Source organism: Corylus avellana, chromosome 10 (genome assembly GCF_965113065.1).
Source record: "Corylus avellana chromosome 10, dhCorAvel1.hap1.2, whole genome shotgun sequence".
Lineage (NCBI taxonomy): Eukaryota > Viridiplantae > Streptophyta > Magnoliopsida > Fagales > Betulaceae > Corylus > Corylus avellana.
The window spans coordinates 14,532,305-14,552,534 of NC_142499.1; the positions used below are offsets into that span (position 1 = coordinate 14,532,305).

The 20,230-nt window shown below is 36.8% G+C and overlaps 1 protein-coding gene across 1 annotated transcript; it reads left to right on the plus strand.

Annotated features, from left to right (window-relative positions):
* The first annotated feature begins 8,057 nt into the window (after nucleotides 1–8,057).
* Nucleotides 8,058–9,464, plus strand: LOC148583385 (uncharacterized). The gene has a single exon (XM_088511395.1). It carries the CDS (start codon nucleotides 8,058–8,060, stop codon nucleotides 9,462–9,464), a length of 1,407 nt encoding a protein of 468 aa, XP_088367521.1.
* The last annotated feature ends 10,766 nt before the right edge of the window (nucleotides 9,465–20,230 follow it).

The following is a 20,230-nucleotide window of genomic DNA, read 5'->3' on the forward strand; positions in this document are numbered from 1 at the left end:
ATTGAGTAAGTCACATGGTGATAACTCAAGTATGTTCAAGCATAAGAGTATTTAAAAAAATTCAAAGAAAGTTATATGTTGAAGCATTTCTTGAAAATAAAAAATCGTAATATGGATGATATCTCAAGTGGAAACATATTTTGGTTTCAACCAAAGATAGTATGGGATATAAGGAGTAAATCACTGTAATAAAGAACGATACTCTACCTAAATTTATTTGAGAAAATATCTTGAGAACAACAATGCATTTCACAATATGATTGGGTGTTGGGTATTTTAAAGAAACAAAAGGTTTTGGTTACTATATGAGTCTTGTTTAGGAAGATGTTGGTTTACAGCAAGCTCCTAAAAGATAGACTATGTGAATAAGTCCGAAGAAGGAGTGGGAGATTCTAAAAACCTGCGGATACTTAATAAGTGGATAATTTCAGGGTTATCTGAAGGCATTATAATGTTTCAGATATACCATATTTTACTAAAATATCTAGTACTTACCATATTCTAAGTGGGAGTTGAGATTCATTACATGAATCAAATCCCAAGAGAAAATGACATGATTTAGATGCAGATCATTAAGACTAGGGCTATGTATATCTAGTTGTTACCCCAACTAAGGGTATGTTTGATAATGTGTTTAAGGAGACTAAAAGTGCTTTTAACACTAAAAAAGTTAGTTTGAAAAAAAAAAAAAGTACTTATTTGGTAAAAAAATTAAAAGTGCTTTTAAGGCTTCAAAACGTATAAAAATTGTCAAAACGTACTTTTGGCAAAGCTTAAAAATAAAGCTTTTGCTCACAAGCGCTTTTTGACTTAAAAGCTTTATTTATCAAATGGAATTTCAAACAGGCTTTAAGTTTGACATAATTGTAGGAATGCATAGGGGCATTCAATGATTATGATTAAATCAACGAGTAAAAAGAAAATAGACAAGAAGGATAAAACCTTGAAAGCGAAGGTGACCGAACAACCATAAAGGAGCGAGCACCCCAACAACAAAACCCAAACAGAAAATGCAGTACTGAGACAATAACAGTAACATATTGTAGGCAATGGTTTCATATTATTTAATGCTATTTAATGTATTGTTTAGGATTACTCATTAATTTTCGGTTCGAGTAAAAATACCATTTTGCACCAAATATTTTACAAGTATAAAAGATAAAAAGCTGGATATATGTGAGCTAAACGCGTACAACATGATTTCAATTTTCTGCATGAGGAAACTTAGAATATTTGTATGCTAGATAAGACCCAAGAGCCATCCCTACAGTAACCGCTATTATAGTTTTCAATGCTGCCTCTAGATCTATGCCAAGCGAACCCTTTTTGCCAAGTTGTTGTAGCATCTTGAGCAAAGGAACTTTCTGTTGTTGTAGCTTCTTGAGCAAAGGAACTTTCTTAGGCATTGATAAGGACAGAATGCCATTGATAAACCTTGAACGTATTTCGTCTACAGCGTAATCATTTGAAATATTGATTTTTTTAGAAAAGCAATTCCACATATTCTCCGGCAAAGGTCGTTTTCCGCTAACTGTTATGGATGTTCCAAAGCAGTTGATATAAATCTTCAGTTGCTCTCTTTTGAATCCTACAAATTTAACACGAGAAATTTAATTACCATGAAAAATGAAGCCTAAGACGACCATACTACATAAATTTATGTAAAATATATATATAAAAAATGAATAATAGTATATGCACATAGAGAAAGAGGATACAAAAGAGTTGGTGTCGTTCAGCCTTACAGGCCTAAGTCCTCTACTCATAAATGCCCTTAAGACTACATCTTTATTTTATTGAATTGTCTAATACATTTAGGTTAATATGCTCTACTTATAGGGTGATTTTGGTAGGTGGGGTAGACTAAAAAATGGTAGGGAATTGATGAGAGTCCTACAAGAAAACTAAATCATGCTTAACATGAATTTTAGCATTCCTCCTCAAAGCCAAAATAGAAGCTTGAGTTTTTTTTTTTTTTTTTTTTTTTTTTTTTAAAAAAAAGGAATTTATTTATTATTTATTATTATTATTTTTTGCTGAACTAGATCTAGTGTGGCAACTGGCAAGCATCGATATCTAAGTGTGAGTTCGGCCTTTAGAACTGTTGATGAGCCTGGATCCACTCCGCCGCAAAGAAAATCTGATCGTGAGCACGACCTGTGAATCTGTTGGTGAAGTAGATAGTGACCCCGTATGTCAGTAATGAAAGGCTAAATGTGATCTTAGATGGCCATAATTCGGTATGATGAGGAAAAATATGAGCACAAGCTCAGATAAGGTCAGGAGAAAGAGTTGTCGTGGGCGAGACAATGGATAGCAACCTTGGAGAGTTGCGAAGGGAGGCTATTGACAGTTGGAGTATTGTGGCTAGAAGACACTGGTGACAGCCAGAATACATCGAAGACGAATACAAAATGATGGCTAGGAATGCTGGTGATGACAACTGATGGTGGTGACGACAAGAGGTGGTTGGAGTTGGAAATGTCAGATGAGATGCTTCAATCAGAATTATTCCAACGGCTTTGGAAATGTCAGATTTGGAGATTTTGAGGGGTGTGGTCATCACCATGAAAGGACGCTTGGAACAACTAGGAGATCGCCAAAAACAACACCAATAGGAAGACAACGTGGGAGAACAAGAAGAAGTTGTTAAAGGCTAAAAAAAATACGTAGCTTTGATACCATGCATGTAAAAATTATGTAAAATATAAAATAAGGGAATAACAGTAAAAGCAAATAGAGAAAGAGAACAATGAAAATGTGGGGTGGTTCAACCCTAGAGATTTACATAACTACATCCACCACTTATAAATGCCCTGATGTTTTTGAGCATTTTTGTTTTTAGTTTTGTTGTTGTTTTGTTATTTTTGTGCCAAGATTCGGTCTAATTTCGTGCTGGTTTTGCTGCTGTATCCAAGAGAGGACTCTCAGTTGCAGTTATGGTTGTTAGATTCTCTAATAGTAAATTATCTACAATGTTACCACGTGTCTCTCGTCTTTTGCTATCTCTGATGAAGTCCTTTCTATGCTGCTAGCATCTCTAGACTAGATTGCTGTTTTTTCTATTTCTGTTGTTATTTGCTTTATTTGTAGTGCATTTTATCGTGCATTTTGTGTAGTTTGATGGGTCACTTCCAACTTTGTGTTCAGAAGCATTTTCAGCTGGTTTCTTATTCTTTCTTCCATTGAGATCAAGAATGGGAACGACCCCTATGTAACATTTTCCTTATTTGCTTAGAATAAATAAATAAATAAATTTTCCCTATATATTAATTAAGCCTCACACTGATCCTGTAATAGGTTGATTAATTTGGATTATCCAAAGTAACTACAATGAACCGTAGTTGTTATTAATGTTTTTGAAGTATCACACACATGTCTAACATGAGTAATTCTAAATGTCACTCCATGTTCCTTTCGTGTCTTCCTAAAACTAACGCGTCTTTAAAAATTATTATTGGCTTAAAATTTAATAGTGATATATTCAAATATAATTATAATTTTAATAACCAGGTCAGTTTTGGAAAGACGCCAATGAGACATGAAGGACATAGAGGTGACATGTAACATTACTCGTCTAGCATAACCCTAAACTGTGACACAACATATATATAATTATAGACCATGCATGAGCCTTGCCCGACATGCATTGTCATATATATATATATATATATATATATATATATATATATAGGGATATAGAAAAAGTACCATGGAGATGGACGTCAAGACGGTCTTCTTTCTTCCCTCTATACCATCTGCAGTAGGGCTCAATTTCAATGTTAGTGCGCTTTTGGGTAGCGTATCCATCGTTGATTTCCATGCGATCGATCGATGCTGCCTTTTCTTTTCTTCAGTCAGCTACGTTATCTTAGCCATCCATCTATTTGGTTCTGTTTTATAGGTTCTGAGACAGACATGGAAAACGTTGTACGTGTAAGAGGTTGCTTTTCTTATTGAAAGAGAATCCATGCTTATTCTTGGCTCATTTCCTAAGCTTTTTGGGTTCCTTAATTAGGTACTCAACTTTTAGGTGTGGATGATCTCTTTCTTTGCCAATGAAGTAAATTCGTTGCTGCCTTTCTTGTGAATCAGGTAAAATCATGATGATGAAGTAGGATCCTTTTTATATACGTATGGAATTGAAAATTAAATTAAATTCATTTCAAAACAAAGATGTAGTTACCATAATTCATTTCATATTTGTTATGAAAATAAAGAGTAAAGACTTTTAAACATCAAAATTCAAAATATTTCCTTCATTTTTTATTTGTCACGTGTGAGGGTGTTACGGGATAAATATGGTAGGTTCTTAGAAGGAATATCTAATTTTATACATGATTTTATTAAAAGAAAAATTTTGTTTTCATCTTGTGCCTATCTCTTGTTGTCCATCTTCGTACAAGAAATAAGAAAATTCACCATTAAATATATGAGAGCCAATGTAGGTTCCACATATTCAATTGTAGATTTATAAAAGAGTTGGACAACAAATGGGTTATAAATATGCTTAACATCTCTCTTTTACTAATATTTCACTACAATGAGATAAGATCCAAACTAATAAGAACTCTAATCTTGAAATAATGATAAAGTTAATTCTAATTAATTATAATCATAATTTTAAAATAAGGGATAAATGTAAAAATTGATCATTGTGATTGACCTAAATTACAAATTATTTCATGTGGTATAAAAAACAATTTATAAATCCATGTAGTTGGCCTAAATTACAAATCACTCATTGTGGTATAAAAAATAATTTATAAGTCCTCACAGTAGGTCAAAATAACAGTTTACTTTATAAAATCAATTTTCGTTAAGTAACCTAACAGAATCCGTTACTTTGTCACATTATAATGTTACAGCAAATTAACATAATATCTTCTATCCCCAAAATTTTACTCCGTGCGTAACCCTCCCTAATTATTAAATAAAATTCTAATTTAAGACAACTTATAGTCCTAAATTATCCTAATCTCATCCTGGGCGCGCAGAATTGCTAATGAGCTTCCAAGATTTTTAATAACCTCTAATTTTTTTTTTTTAAAAAAAAAAAATTCTCCTAAATTTTATGTTTTTTTTTTTTTTTGTTTAAATTTTTTTTATGGGTTCGATTCTCCAAAATAAATTTTTTACCCTTAAAGATTTTAACTTTTTTTACTTTCGTCCCCCCTCATCTCAAATCCTAGTTTTGCCCTTGTTCATCGATCCTTAATTAATAATTAAGTATTATAATTTCATTGTTACATCAGTGGATGAGAGTGAGATTAAAATTACTTTAACACAACGTGTCGAAATATTGTACTTGAGTGAAGATGTAGGAGCGGCAAAAATGCTAGTTGTGTAGGAGTCAGTTATTCTTGGTTGTTGTTATGTCTGCAACTATTCATCATTTTGTTATGAGTCTTGCTATGTGGGGCTGGCAAAACAGGTATCTGATATGACCCATTTACGACCCGTTTATCTTATGCATGTTTTTTTTTTTTTTTTTTTAATTTTTAATTTTTATTTATTTTTTAATAAGGTTTATATAGGCATCATAAAAAATAGTTACATGCACACATATTGCTTTTCTTCATCTTATATATATATACTCATTCATAGCACAATTGTGAGTCAAATTGTAGTGTTTCCCTTGGTGACCATGTTGAATTGTAGTGGGAAAGAGAGAACTTCTTGTTTTTACTCTTCACGTGCAACTATATATATATATATATATATATATATATATATATATATATATATAGTGATTTGAAGGATTTATAAATATTCATATACATGAAGAATACTTTAAAGTATATATATATATAATGAATTGTAGTATTTTTAATATACATACATCGGGATTGCTTCAAAATATGTAAATATATATAATGTTTTGAAGGATTTATAAATATATACACGGGAATATCTTAAAGTGTATATATATATATATATAATGATGGAAGTATTTATAAATACACGTATATCTGGAATGTTTCAAGACATATAGATAGATATGATGATCCAAAGTATATATATGTATATAGTTGTAGTACCTCGGCGTGCACATGCAGGTGCAACAAGGTTTGAAGTATACTTAACTATATATCGATATAAATATATAATAAATGAGAGTAATCTTTTTATAAACAGAATAATTTAAAGTACATTAAGATATATATATATATATATATATATATATATATATATATCCTAAGGAATAAAATAAATTCTGGAAATTTATTGGGAAGCATACCTAAACACCTAAATAAGTTCATTCTCAATTGATTAGCAAGCCAACTCATAATAGTAGTATAATGTTTTGCTGTGACGTGTATGAGGGTAGTAACGTGTCTGTATTTCCTGCAGGAGATTAGTTAGTAGTCAAAGAAAATTTTTACTGCAGTCAAGAGGTAAGTGAATTTAATATCCCTTCCAGAAAAATTATCATGTCATGCTATTTATGCAATTTAGTTTCAAACTGCAAATGGTTATTTTGTTTATACTATGAAATTATGTTGCATGCATGACAAGTTTGAGAAAAAGAAACTTGTGAAAATAATGATGTTTATAAGAGATTTTGAGAAAATGATGATAAACCCTCCTACATGTTGCCATAGAGAAGTACAAGAAATAAGAAAAGAGTGTTATAAAATGAGGGCACATGTAGGGAGGAGTGTATTTTTGGCCCAAGAGAAACAAGAGAGAAGCTTGGTATCGATGCTAAGGATGGAAGCGCAACCGCTGAAAGAGGCTCTGCCAGAAGGTGGTTCCATCATAGTAGTTTTTTTTTGCCATGCTGAGTGTACCCAGAGTTAATCAGTTGGCTAGGGGGCGGGGTTGCGGCCACAGTATCTCATCTCAGGTCGCAAGGACCGCGCAACCCTAGTATGCGGGGGTAACAGTATACATGGGCCTAGTATGAGATAAAGACTATAACAAATTTTATTGATGATAATATATTTTATTTGCTTTCTGTTTTCTTTAAAAATATACCGGGAACATATGTAGCTATAAGTTCCATTTTTTGAAACGGGATAAGGAGTAAAACTGCTTATGGTTGTGGATTTCACTTACTGTGCCCCTTTGGGCTCATCAGTTTTATTTCTTGTTTTAGGTGGTGATCAGGTTGCACTAGGAGGCCGGAATGGGGGCGGGCATATTTAGGATTTCTTATGATTTCATATTAGTCAAGTTAATAAGTGCATTGACACAGTTTTCTTTCGGAGAGTGATGAATTTATTTTAATAAGGAACATTATTATCGTTGGTGAGACATATTTTTGTTAAGCATAGATATTTTAGTTTAGTTATTAATTTTGGACATGATATTCTAGACTTTCATGCATTCATTTTTTTATTCTAGTATTGTTTAGTTGATAAACCTTATGGATCTTTGCGAGTAAGAAATTTTTAACAAACCTAACCCTAAGGGGCTGGGGATGTTACAATTTTGGTATCAGAGCAAATGTTATAAGGTTCTGTAGACTTAAAAAATTAGAACTATTGATAGAAGTAGTGGGGTAATGGGAAGCCACATTCCGGCCAAGTAGAGTCTGTCGTTGTAGTCACTTATAGATAGTACATGAATACATTATAATTGCTTATTATTTTCTTTTCTTTTACCTCGGTCGTAGAACAATGGCACCCCCGACTCGTAGCCGTACTAACAACACCGAGGAGGGTCATACCAAGGGCAATGAGGCTGGGAACGGAGGAAACACCACTGCCAACCAGCAACCGGAAGCTTTGACTGCGTTGGCGGTGCAGCTTGTGAGCTTACTGGCAATGGGTTCCAATACCAAGGGAGGAACAACCAGCGAAGGACATCGAGGGTGTACATTCGAAAACTTTAATCGGCAACACCCTCTTGTTTTTGAGGGACAATCCGACGCAATAGCTGCTGAAAACTAGGTCTTACAAATAGAGAAGCTGATGGATGTGATGAACTGCACCGAAGAACAGAGGGTCAAGTATGCTACCTTCTACCTCACTGAGGGAGTTGAACGATGGTGGACCGCTCAGAAGGAACACCTGTAACAACGACTAGGTGTTGGAGCAACCATTCCTTGGATGGACTTCAAGGAGGCGTTGTTGGAGCGATTCTTTCCTCAAACTACCCAACAGGCCAAGGCCCAAGAATTTACAGATTTGATTCAAGGATCAATGACGGTGGAGCAATATGCTGCCAAGTTCATTGAACTTTCTCGGTTCGCGCCTTACTTAGTGTCCACAAAAGAGCTCACAGCAAGAAAGTTTCAACGAGGCTTACAGCCGCGCATCATGAACCAGATCGTGGGATTCGAGATTGGCAAACTGACAGACTTGATCAACAAGGCGGCAGTGATTGAGCGGATACAGAAAATCAACTTGGAATACTTTAATCAGAAGAAGAGAACTGCACCGCAAGGAAACCGCTCGGGGGGACAATCATTCCATGCCAATAAGAGGAGACTTAACCAACCAGCAGAGAGGAGTTACACACCTCAGCAATTCCATAACCAAAGAGAGGGCGAGCAACACCCATCCTGCCAGAAGTGCGATAGGATGCATACTGGGAATTGCCTTTATGGGCAATCAGGCTGCTTTAAGTGCGAAAAACCTGGACATATTGCGAGGGACTATAGGACTCCTGCCAACAACCAAGCCAATCAGAACCGCCCAGAGGGACAGAGAATCACGGCGCCTGCTCAAGTGTATGCTTTGACACCAAGCGATGCAGCGGCGTTAAACGACGTAGTAACGGGTACTCTTCCTATTTCGTCTGGTATAGCTTCTGTTCTTTTTGATTCAGGGGCAACACACTCGTTTGTATCGTATTTCTTTGTTAAAGCCTGCTGTCTGGAGTCTGAAGCCTTAGATATAAATTTAGCAGTTGCTACACCGGTAGGGAGTACAATTTTATGCACCTCAGTAGTTAAGGATTGTCCTATTTTAGTTGAAGGCGATGTCATGCCAGCGAATCTCGTTATCTTTGAGATGAGCGGGTTTGATATTATTTTAGGCATGGATTGGCTATCCATGTATCATGCTTGCGTGGACTGTTTCCACAAGAAGATCATGTTTAGACCACCGGGAGCAGCAGAGTTCAAGATTCGGGGGAATCAGAATACCGGCACATTCAAATTGATATATGCACTACAGGCAACCAAATTACTGAGAAGTGGGTGTTCAGGATACTTGGCTTGCGTGACAGAAGAAAAATTGGGATGCAAGATTGAAGAAATACCTATAGTACGAGAATTTGCGGACGTTTTTCCAAAAGAGCTGCCAGGGATACAGCTGAACAGGGAGACCGAATTCACCATTGACTTATTACCAGACACCGCACCCATATCCAAGGCTCCGTACAAAATGGCACCGCTGGAGGTCAAGGAACTCAAGGATCAGTTACAAGAACTTCTGGACAGGGGTTTTATTTGCCCTAGTGTTTCTCCATGGGGAGCACCGGTCCTATTCGTGAAGAAAAAAGATCGATGAGACTATGTATCGACTATCGGGAAGTGAATAAGGTGACAATCAAAAATAGATATCCACTACCGAGGATTGATGGCCTCTTTGACCAACTCCAAGGGTTACAGGTATTCTCTAAGATTGACCTTCGTTCTGGCTATCACCAACTCAAGATTCAAGAGAAGGATGTACAGAAGACGGTGTTCTGAACAAGGTATGGGCATTATGAATTCTTAGTAATGCCTTTTGGGTTAACTAATGCTCCGGCAGCTTTCATGGATATGATGAACTGGGATTTTCGAGAGCTTGTCGATCGGTGTGTGGTGGTATTTATTGACGACATCTTAATCTACTCAAAGAGTAGGGAAGAGCATGAGGAGCATTTGCGGACGGTGTTGAGCGTCTTGAGGAAACACCAGCTTTACGCGAAATTCAAGAAATGCGAATTTTAGTTAGACAATACGGCGTTCTTAGGGCACGTTGTTACCAAGGATGGAATTGCAGTAGACCTAGGGAAAGTGGAAGCAGTAGTCAATTAGGTGAGGCCGTCAAACGCCCATGAGGTGCGAAGTTTTCTAGGTCTTGCCGGCTATTATAGGAGGTTCGTTGAAGGGTTTTCTCGGTTGGCGGCACCGTTGACCAGACTTACAAGGAAGAATGAGAAATTTCAGTGGTCGGAGGAGTGTGAACAAAGTTTCCAAGAATTGAAGCAACGTTCAGTCACCGCACCAGTCCTCACTCTCCCATCAGGATCGGATGGATTTGTAATTTATAGTGACGCCTCACACAAAGGGTTAGGTTGCGTACTAATGCAGAGAGGGAAAGTAATCACCTATGTCTCGAGACAATTGAAGACTTACGAGTGCAATTATCCGACTCACGACCTAAAGCTTGCTGCGGTAGTCTTTGCTCCTAAGATATGGCGGCACTACTTATACGGGGAGCGTTGTGAAATCTACACAGATCATAAAAGCCTAAAATACTTCTTCACCCAAAAAGAGCTCAATATGCGCCAAAGACGTTGGCTGGAACTCTTAAAAGACTATGATTGTACGATCAACTACCACCCAGGGAAGGCGAATGTAGTTGCTGATGCTCTCAGTAGAAAAACCATAGCTGGAAGCGTATCTGCCATGTTCACTATGCAAAAGGAACTACTCCTTGACTTGGAGAGAGCCGGTGTAGAGATGATGGTGGGGGAAATCCAATCTTTCATGAGTAGCCTAGGCTTAGAGCCGACTTTAATGGAGTAAATTAGAACCGCCCAGTTATCGGATAACGAATTTATTAGAAGCCGTGAAAAAGTTGAAAAAGGGGTACAATCGGATTTTCACATTGGTGGAGATGGGATATTAAAGTTTCGCAACCGAGTGTGCATTCCCAAGGACGCAGAACTGAAGAGAGTCATCTTGTTAGAAGCCCATCAATCCCTATATACATTCCATCCAGGTAACACTAAGATGTATCAGGATTTACGTAGAAATTATTGGTGGAAAGGAATGAAGAAGGATATTGCACGGTATGTAGAACAATGCCTCACTTGTCAGCAAGTCAAGGCGGAGCACCAAAGACCTGCAGGACCTTTGCAACCCCTACATATTCTTGAGTGGAAACGGGAACGTATTTCGATGGATTTCGTGTCAGGCTTTCCTCGAGCTCCTAGTGGCCAAGATACAGTATGGGTCATTGTTGATCGGTTGACTAAGACTGCGCACTTCCTACCCATCAAGATGACCTACAGTATGGATTGACTTGCCGAGCTTTACATCAAGGAGATCGTACGATTACATGGGATTCCTGTGTCGATTGTGTCGGATCGTGATCCAAGATTCACCTCTAGATTTTGGAGGAGTTTACAGGAAGCATTGGGAATAAAGCTAACCTTCAGCACAGCATTTCACCCTCAAACAGACGGACAGACTGAACGGATCATTCAAACCTTGGAAGACATGTTGCGACTATGTGTTTTGGACTTTAAAGGAAGCTGGATTCAATACATTCCATTGATAGAGTTCACTTACAACAACAACTATCACGCTTGCATCGAGATGGCACCCTATGAAGCCTTGTACAGGAGGCGGTGTAGGTCGCCATTATATTGGGACGAAGTAGGAGAGAGAAAACTACTCAGGCCAGAGATCATTCAAGACACTTGTGAGAAGATAGCAGTGATTCAGCAGAGATTAGCAGCAGCTCAGAGTCGATAGAAGAGCTACGCCGACGTCAGACGACGAGAACTGGAGTTCGAAGTCGGCACAAAGGTCTTTCTCAAGGTCGCCCCTATGAAATGAGTAATGAGGTTCAGAAGAAGAGGAAACTTGAGCCTCAGATTTGTGGGTCCCTTTGAGATTCTCGAGAAGATCGGCATGGTGGCATATCGTTTGGCACTACCACCAAACTTGACAGGAATTCACAACGTATTTCATATATCCATGTTAAGGAAGTACGTACTGGACCCCATGCACGTATTGGAAAGCGAGCCCTTACAGATTCAATCCAACATGACATATGAGGAGACGCCGACAAGAATACTGGATAAAAGGGAATAAGTCCTCAGGAACAAGACTATCTCTTTAGTGAAGGTCTTATGGAGTAACCACTCCGTGGAAGAAGCTTCATGGGAATTGGAGGAGAGCATGGGGGAAAAGTACCCGTATCTGTTTGAGTGAAAGCTGACGGGCCTCAAAGCGACTCTGGCACATCAGGTACTTCCTATGGTCAGTGGGTTAGTTGTTCACCAAATTCCTGGGACAGAATTTTTATAAGGGGGGAGGATTGTGACAATCATAAGTCCCTTTAGAATATTTTTAGTTGCCTCGTAGATTTTTTTTAAAAAAAGGGTGGCTTAGGTTAACAATGAGAATGGACGAATTAAAAATATATAATAATAATAATAATAATAATAATAATAATAATAATAATAAGTAAATAAAATAAAAGAGTAAAATATAAATAATAGTATATATATATATATATATATATATATATATATATATATATATATTGAAGCCCTAGGCGCCGACTACCAAAAGAAAAACCCTAAGCTCCTTGAAAACCTATTTCCTCTCTTTTATTCTGCCTATTTAAGGGAGTGAAACAAACTCTTGCCGCACACCAAGAAAGAAAGAGAGAAAGGAAGAAAGAAAAACAAAACAAAAAAAAAAAAAAAAAAAAGAGAAATTTTCCCTACCGCTCACTTTTCCTCCTCACGTTGCTCTCCCTGTTGTGCGTCAAGTATGGCCTCACAGATTGCTTTTCTTCATCTGATATATATATACTCATTCATAGCACAATTGTGAGTCAAATTGTAGTGTTTGCCTTGGTGACCGTGTTGTATTGTAGTGGGAAAGAGAGAACTTCTTGTTTTTACTCTTCATGTGCAGCTATATATATATATATATATATATATATATATATAATGAATTGTAGTATTTTTAATATACATACAACGGGATTGCTTCAAAATATGTAAATATATATAATGTTTTGAAGGATTTATAAATATATACATGGAACTACCTTAAAGTGTATATATATATAATGATGGAAGTATTTATAAATACACGTATATCTGGAATGTTTCAAGACATATAGATATATATGATGATCCAAAGTATATATATGTATATAGTTGTAGTACCTCGGCGTGCATATGCAGCTGCAACAAGGTTTGAAGTATACTTAGCTATATATCTATATAAATATAGAATAAATAAGAGTAATCTTTTTATAAACAGAATAATTTAAAGTACATTAAGATATATATATATATATGAATCCTAAGGAATAAAATAAATTCTGGAAATTTATTGGGAAGCATACCTAAACACCTAAATAAGTTCATTCTCAATTGATTAGCAAGTAAACTCATAATAGTAGTATAATGTTTTGTTGTGACGTGTATGAGGGTAGTAACATGTCTGTATTTCCTTCAGGAGATTAGTTAGCAGTCAAAGGAAATTTTTACTGCAGTCAAGAGGTAAGTGAATTTAATATCCTTTCCAGAAAAATTATCATGTCATGCTATTTATGCAATTTTTTTTTTTTAAACTGCAAATGATTATTTTGTTTATACTATGAAATTATGTTGAATGCATGACAAGTTTGAGAAAAAGAAACTTGTGAAAATAATGATGTTTATAAGAGATTTTGAGAAAATGATGATAAACCCTCCTACATGTTGCCATAGAGAAGTACAAGAAATGAGAAAAGAGTGTTATAAAATGAGGGCACATGTAGGGAGGAGTGTATTTTTGGCACAAGAGAAACAAGAGAGAAGCTCGGTACCGATGCTAAGGATGAAAGCGCAACCGCTAAAAGAGGCTCCGCCAGAAGGTGGTTCCATCATAGTAGTTTTTTTTTTTTTTGTCATGCTGAGTGCACCCAGAGTTAATCGGCTGGCCAGGGGACGGGGCTGCGACCACAGTATCACATCCCAGGTCACAAGGACCGCGCAACCCTAGTATGCGGGGGTAACAGTATACATAGGCCTAGTATGAGATAAAGACTATAACAAATTTTATTGATGATAATATATTTTATTTGCTTTCTGTTTTCTTTAAAAATATACTGGGAACATATGTAGTTATGAGTTCCATTTTTCAAAATGGGCCAAGGAGTAAACCTGCTTATGGTGTTGGATTTCACTTACTAGGCCCCCTTTGGGCTCATCAGTTTTATTTCTTGTTTCAGGTGGTGATCAGGTTGCACTAGGAGGCCGGAATGGGGGCGGGCATATTTAGGATTTCTTATGATTTCATTTTAGTCAAGTTAATAAGTGCATTGGCACAGTTTTATTTCGGAGAGTGATGAATTTATTTTAATAAGGAACATTATTATCGTTGGTGAGACGTATTTTTGTTAAGCATAAATATTTCAGTTTAGTTATTAATTTTGGACATGATATTCTAGACTTTCATGCATTCATTTTTTTATTCTAGTATTGTTTAGTTGATAAACCTTATGGATCTTTGCGAGTAAGAAATTTTTAACAAACCTAACCCTAACGGGCTGGAGATGTTACAATAAACGGGTACCTATTTATTTTCCAGGTACCTATTTTGCCAGCCCTATTTGGTAGACCCGAGTAGTCCCCATGTTTGCCCAATATGACGTGGCCTTGTCCTATATCCAAACCTTTTTTTTAAAAAAAAAAAAAAAAAAAATTAAGGGAGAAAACACGTATCACTCAACCCAGATTTTTTCTGAAAATCACTCCCCCTCTTCCTCTCTCTCACTACCTCTCTTCACACAAGCCACTCTCAGCGGTGGGTGGTGGGCGGCCGTCGGTGGTGGAGAGGGAAAATGCATTTTGACAGTGGGTTGGAGATTCTGAAATTTGGGAATTTTGACAGATGTAGCTCGTCGCCGGAGATGTGGGTGGCTCGTGTGAGGAAGGTGAACCCTTTAGGGTTTTGGTCACCCTAAAGGGATTCAGTCATCCTAAACTCGTTTCTAAACCCTCAAACACGTTTCTAGATTAAAAACTATAAAATAGAGGGGGAAGGGGAGCCCTTTAGGGATTCACCCTAAATGGATGCAGTCATCCTAAACTCATTTGTGGTCTCCGGTGGCCAGCTGTCGGTGAGGGGAGAGGGAGAAGGAAAGAGGAGAAAGAGAGAGGGGGAGAGATTTGCGTGAGCATTGTGAGAAGAGAGGAAGAGATGGAGATGAAAAGGGGGAGGCGATGAAATGGGAGAAGAAGAGAGAATGTGCAGTTTTCTAACTTAATTTTTTATTTTATTTTATTATTTTTTTTCGAGTAATGCTATAAGTCTTCTTAGAGTCTTCCTAGAGTCATCCAAAATGTGATGTGCCTTTTAAAATCACCGTTGAATTTGAGATGTGATTTATTGACTTTTGATCTATTGGTGATTTTGAAAGCCATATTACATTTGAGATGACTTTAGGAGGACTTTAGGAAGACTTATAGCATTACTCTTTTCTTTTTTAAGTCTAACATGGCTTGGGCCACGTCAAACTTGGGCAGACCCTGAGCAGACATGGGTCTGCCGAATATCTCAACTCTTTTGTTTTATCTAAAGTTGTTGTAAGTTAACAAAAGTAGAAGAAATTATCTCCCGTGCTAGAATATTACGTACAATTTTTGAAATATTATGACAATATTTTTTTTAATATTATGACATTATTCTTTATTTTTATATTTTTATATTTTGTTCACCATAATTATTGTAAATAAATTTATATTATTTCTTGATTTTTTACTTATTGTGTCCCCATTTTTTATTGGCCTTATTCAACTATATGAGTTATCAGTTAACGAATTAAGAAAAAGCGCTAGCTATATCTGTGATATCACTTTGAAGTGACTAATCAATTTGGAGTCTATTTAAAAATTGTTATAATATAAAGATAGTCATTGTAGTCTATTTAAAACTAGTATAATTGATGTGGTATTTTTGTGACCAAAAATATCAATTATAAAAATTACCACTCGTAATAGGACGAATCCCGTAGGATATGGCTATATTGCGGGTGTCGACCCTCAATGACTGCTGGGGTTTTGTTATCAAATTTGAAATATCAAAATTAACTTAATTAAAAGAGATTGACTTTGATTGCAAAATTAAAAGATATTTAAAATAAGAGAGAGAGTGTAAGGTATTGACTTCATCTCTATCTGCACAACAATGCCTAATCATATTTACTTTCAGAAATTCATTCTATGCATATTATAAATAAACAAGAAATTACCTTATTAAAGAATAAGCATAATCTATCTTTGGTTGGCACGGATCGTCGACCTAACTACTAAGATACGGTACGACCCGTCTTCTCTAGGTTTAAATTATCAAATTCTTTAACAGGATACATACAATCAATGAATAAGTGTAACCCATCTTACTTTGGCACGGACCGTCTACCTAAATTACACTAAATTAGGGTGTAGTACAATCAGTCTTCCCTAGGCATAGCCTATCAAATCTTATTGATCATATGTCAATTAAACCCATTGCATAACCATCATCCTCATAATCACAGAAAACAAGAATGATTTGAGATCAACAAAAGTAAAATACTTTCTAAGACAGGAGAAGAATTTCACAAATATTGATTTTTGAATTTAAGAACAATTGCATTTAATAGTTAAGAATAGAATAAAAAAGGTAGCAATTCTCATAGTTATACAATCAACATGCATAAACTGAAAATCTAGAAATTAAATACAATCAAACCATTGTTCTTGGATAGGGTTACATCAACACCCCATAAGTGTTTCAGCCGCTCATGATCTTTTAAGCTCCAAAGACAAATTTATGAATTTTTAGCTCTAGGAAGCAGTGTGTCCTGTTTACAAGTGAAGAGGCATATTTATAGGGACTAGGAAAACCCAAGAAGCCATAGAAACCCTAGAAAATTGTAGGTCAGTCTCCCAGTCCAAGTGGGAGATTGAAAACCTAATTCCAAGCTGTCAAAACACGTGTACGCGCATTCTGGGGCCGTGTACTGTACCCCCGTGTGCGCTCGAGCTTAGGAAGGTGTGCTTGAGCGCAGGTACGCTCGATCTTAGATTGCATGAGCTCGAGTGCATGCACGCTCGATCCCAAGTGCAGCTACACTCGATCGTGGTACCTGAATGTGTCCAGTTTTGCCTTTTAAGCCCAATTTTCAATGGTTTGCCAATCAAAACCTGAAATGCAAAAACAAAACAAAAATCAAACAAATAACAATGCTAAGGAATTAACATATGCAAGTTAAGGGGCATGAATGTGCAACATTCGGCGCTTATCAATAACATTAATATATAAAATAGAGGTTTTTTTTTTTTTTTTTTGACATGTCCACACAAGGGGAGGAGAAAATGGGGGGGGGGATTCGATCTAGTGACCTCCACTTCATGCATGAGGCATGGTCTCTATCCGATTGAGCTACCCCTTGGGGACAATGAATGAGAAATTTTTATTGGCATATTTCTCTTATCGGCAGACTGAATTTTTGTACTTGCAGTCACTTCACTTTAGATTTTTCAATTTGGTAAGCAGTATGCATGGCCAGAATCTTTTGGATGCCTTTTTTGTATTCTTTTGCCAAGAAATTTTTATTGTTTCTTTTCATTAGGATCATTTTTATATCTTTTGAGTATAGCCTCATCTTTTCAAATTGCTTTTTTAAAAAAATAAATAAATAAAATAAAAAAATAAAACATTATTAGGGTTGAATCGACCCTAACAATGTTTTATTTTTTATTTTTTTATCTTGTTAGACACATTAGCATCCACTTTCGAGTGGACGCTGATGGCTGCACATCAGCATCCAAATGAAAGTGGACACTGATAGTAGAGCACTAGCATCCACTCTAGCTTCTGTTCTAGCTCAATATAGCGGCCAAAATACAAGAGTTTTAGCGTCGACATATTGAAGGTCATCATTAGCGTCCACTTCCGAGTCGACGCTGATGATCAACAGCGTCCACTTTGGAACTTCTAGCGTCCAAAAGTTGTCACCCCTAATGATTAGATTCTCTTGTAGTGTCTTTTGTAAATCTAATATTAATAAAAATAAGGGTTAACTACTAAATTAGTCCCTGGGGTTTCATTACTTTATTTTTTTCCCTCTAGGGTTTCATTTTTATCACAGGAGGTCCTTGTGATTTTAATAATAGACCAAGTCAGTCTTCCGTCAGTTGACTTAACGGAATTTCACGTGGACCAATCAAACGTTAACATGTGGCACCTACTTAATAGATATTTTTTTAAATTAAAAAAACAATGTATTTTCGAAAACAAAAAACAACAAAAATTGGGGGTGGCCGAGCCACCCCTTTGGCCATTTGGGGGTGGCTCGGCCACACCCATCAGGCCAGATGGGGCTGGCCCCATTGGGGGTGGTTTCGGTCACCCCCAAAGCTCCATGGGGGTGGCCGAGCCACCCCCTGGTGCCCAAAGGGGTGGCCGAAACCACCCCCAGTGGGTACCGGGGGTGGCTCGGCCACCCCCTTGGAGCCAAGGGGGTGGCCGAAACCAGCCCCAACCACCATTGGGGGTGGTTTCGGCCACCCCCTAGGCTCCATGGGGGTGGCCAAGCCACCCCTAGTACCCACTAGGGGTGGTTTCGGCCACCCCTTTAGGCACCAGGGGGTGGCTTGGCCACCCCCCCCCCCCCCCCATTTTTTTTTTGGTTTTTTTTTTTTTTTCAAAAATGCATTTTTTTTTTAATTTTTTTTTAAAAAAAAGTAGGTGCTACATGTTAACGTTTGATTGGTCCACGTGAAATTCCGTTAAGTCAACTGACGGAGGACTAACTTGGTCTATTATCAAAACCATAGGGACCTCTTGTGATAAAAATGAAACCCTAGGGGGGAAAAAATAAAGCAATGAAACCCCAGAGATTAATTTAGTATTTAAATTATATGACTTTCTATTTTGGGTGACATAGCTGTGTCTCCATCTCTCAAAGTACAAATATTTTAATATTTATTTCAAAATTTTAACTTTGATTCCTTTTGTGATATTCCTATAATATTATCTTGAGATACAAAGGAATTGATTTTTGAATTATTGTCAATGTTGGCTCATAGATTGGCCACACAAGTCCCAACATGCCTTTAGGCCCAGTCCAAAGTACAAGCCCACATAGACCAGGGCCAGGCCGAGACTTAATCGGCCCAGCCCGATGCATGGTCACCCCACTAAGGGTATAATAGTCCTTTACTGAGGATACAACAGTCTTTCCACATGTGAAGGAAACCCACGTTCACTACTCAAACGTGGGATTCACTTAGCGCCCATACACAGCTGTCAGTGCCTAATCAAGACGTGTGTACTCGAGGATTACTCGGGCACCCACGTCAGTCACAAACATGGCCAAGCCACCCATTTACTCCACGATCTCATGATTGTGGCCCACAACCCATGATCCACTTTGCCATGTGCCAAATACTACCTAAATTAATAGATAATATTTAGTACGTTTTAACTCGCAAGTGCACAAGATCAAAACAATAGTATAGTATACGAGATCATTCCCACGAGGATTGGTAAATTATATTTAGAAGTAATTTCCTATTTAATTAAGAGATAAACTCAATTGTCACAATTGAGTTAAAATAAAGAAATAAAATAAAAGATAAACAAAACTAAAAAGGATTAGGGTTTTGATATCCACCTCTAATCAGACTAATTAAGATAACAATATGCCAATGCGCCAATTATATCGGTATAATTAATGTTTGCCAACCTAAGGGCATAGGTGTCTACTCCTTCAGCTATTGATTTTTCTAAGCAACAAATTAGGCATGGGTGTCTACTCTAATTCTTTTCTTTCTTAAAGGATTTAGAATGGGTGTCTACTAAGTTGTTCTTTAAAAAAGCATAAATCTGTGGAAATTGACAAACACACGAGGCCTACGGCATGGGTGTCTACTCCCGGTTCCCCATGTTGATTATCCCAAGAATCCAGTGTGAATATCTTTTGTTACTCTTATTAAACCCAGGACTCGATCATCCAAATTGATTTAACTAACTAGTCCATACCACATGCATATGTTGGTCAGACAGACACATATTAGGAATACATGATAACAGGTATTAATCAAGTTAAAAACACTAAAATATAATTGTAGCAAAGGAGCCAATATTGCAATCATAAAAAGACATGATTAAGGCTTCAATCTAGCCCTAATAAAAAATACAAACTACATAACAAAAATAAAAGGGTGGAAGAGAAGAAAAACCCAAACTCCTCTTGATGTAGCCTTCAGTTCATTTCCAGAGCTTGTGCCTCTTTTCTCCACACTATGCCTAGAACCTAAGAAGTTTATTTATAGGCTTTAG

Coding starts and splice junctions, on each gene's coding strand:
- LOC148583385 (XM_088511395.1), top strand. CDS start 8,058: ATGGACTTCAAGGAGGCGTTGTTGGAGCGATTCTTTCCTCAAACTACC.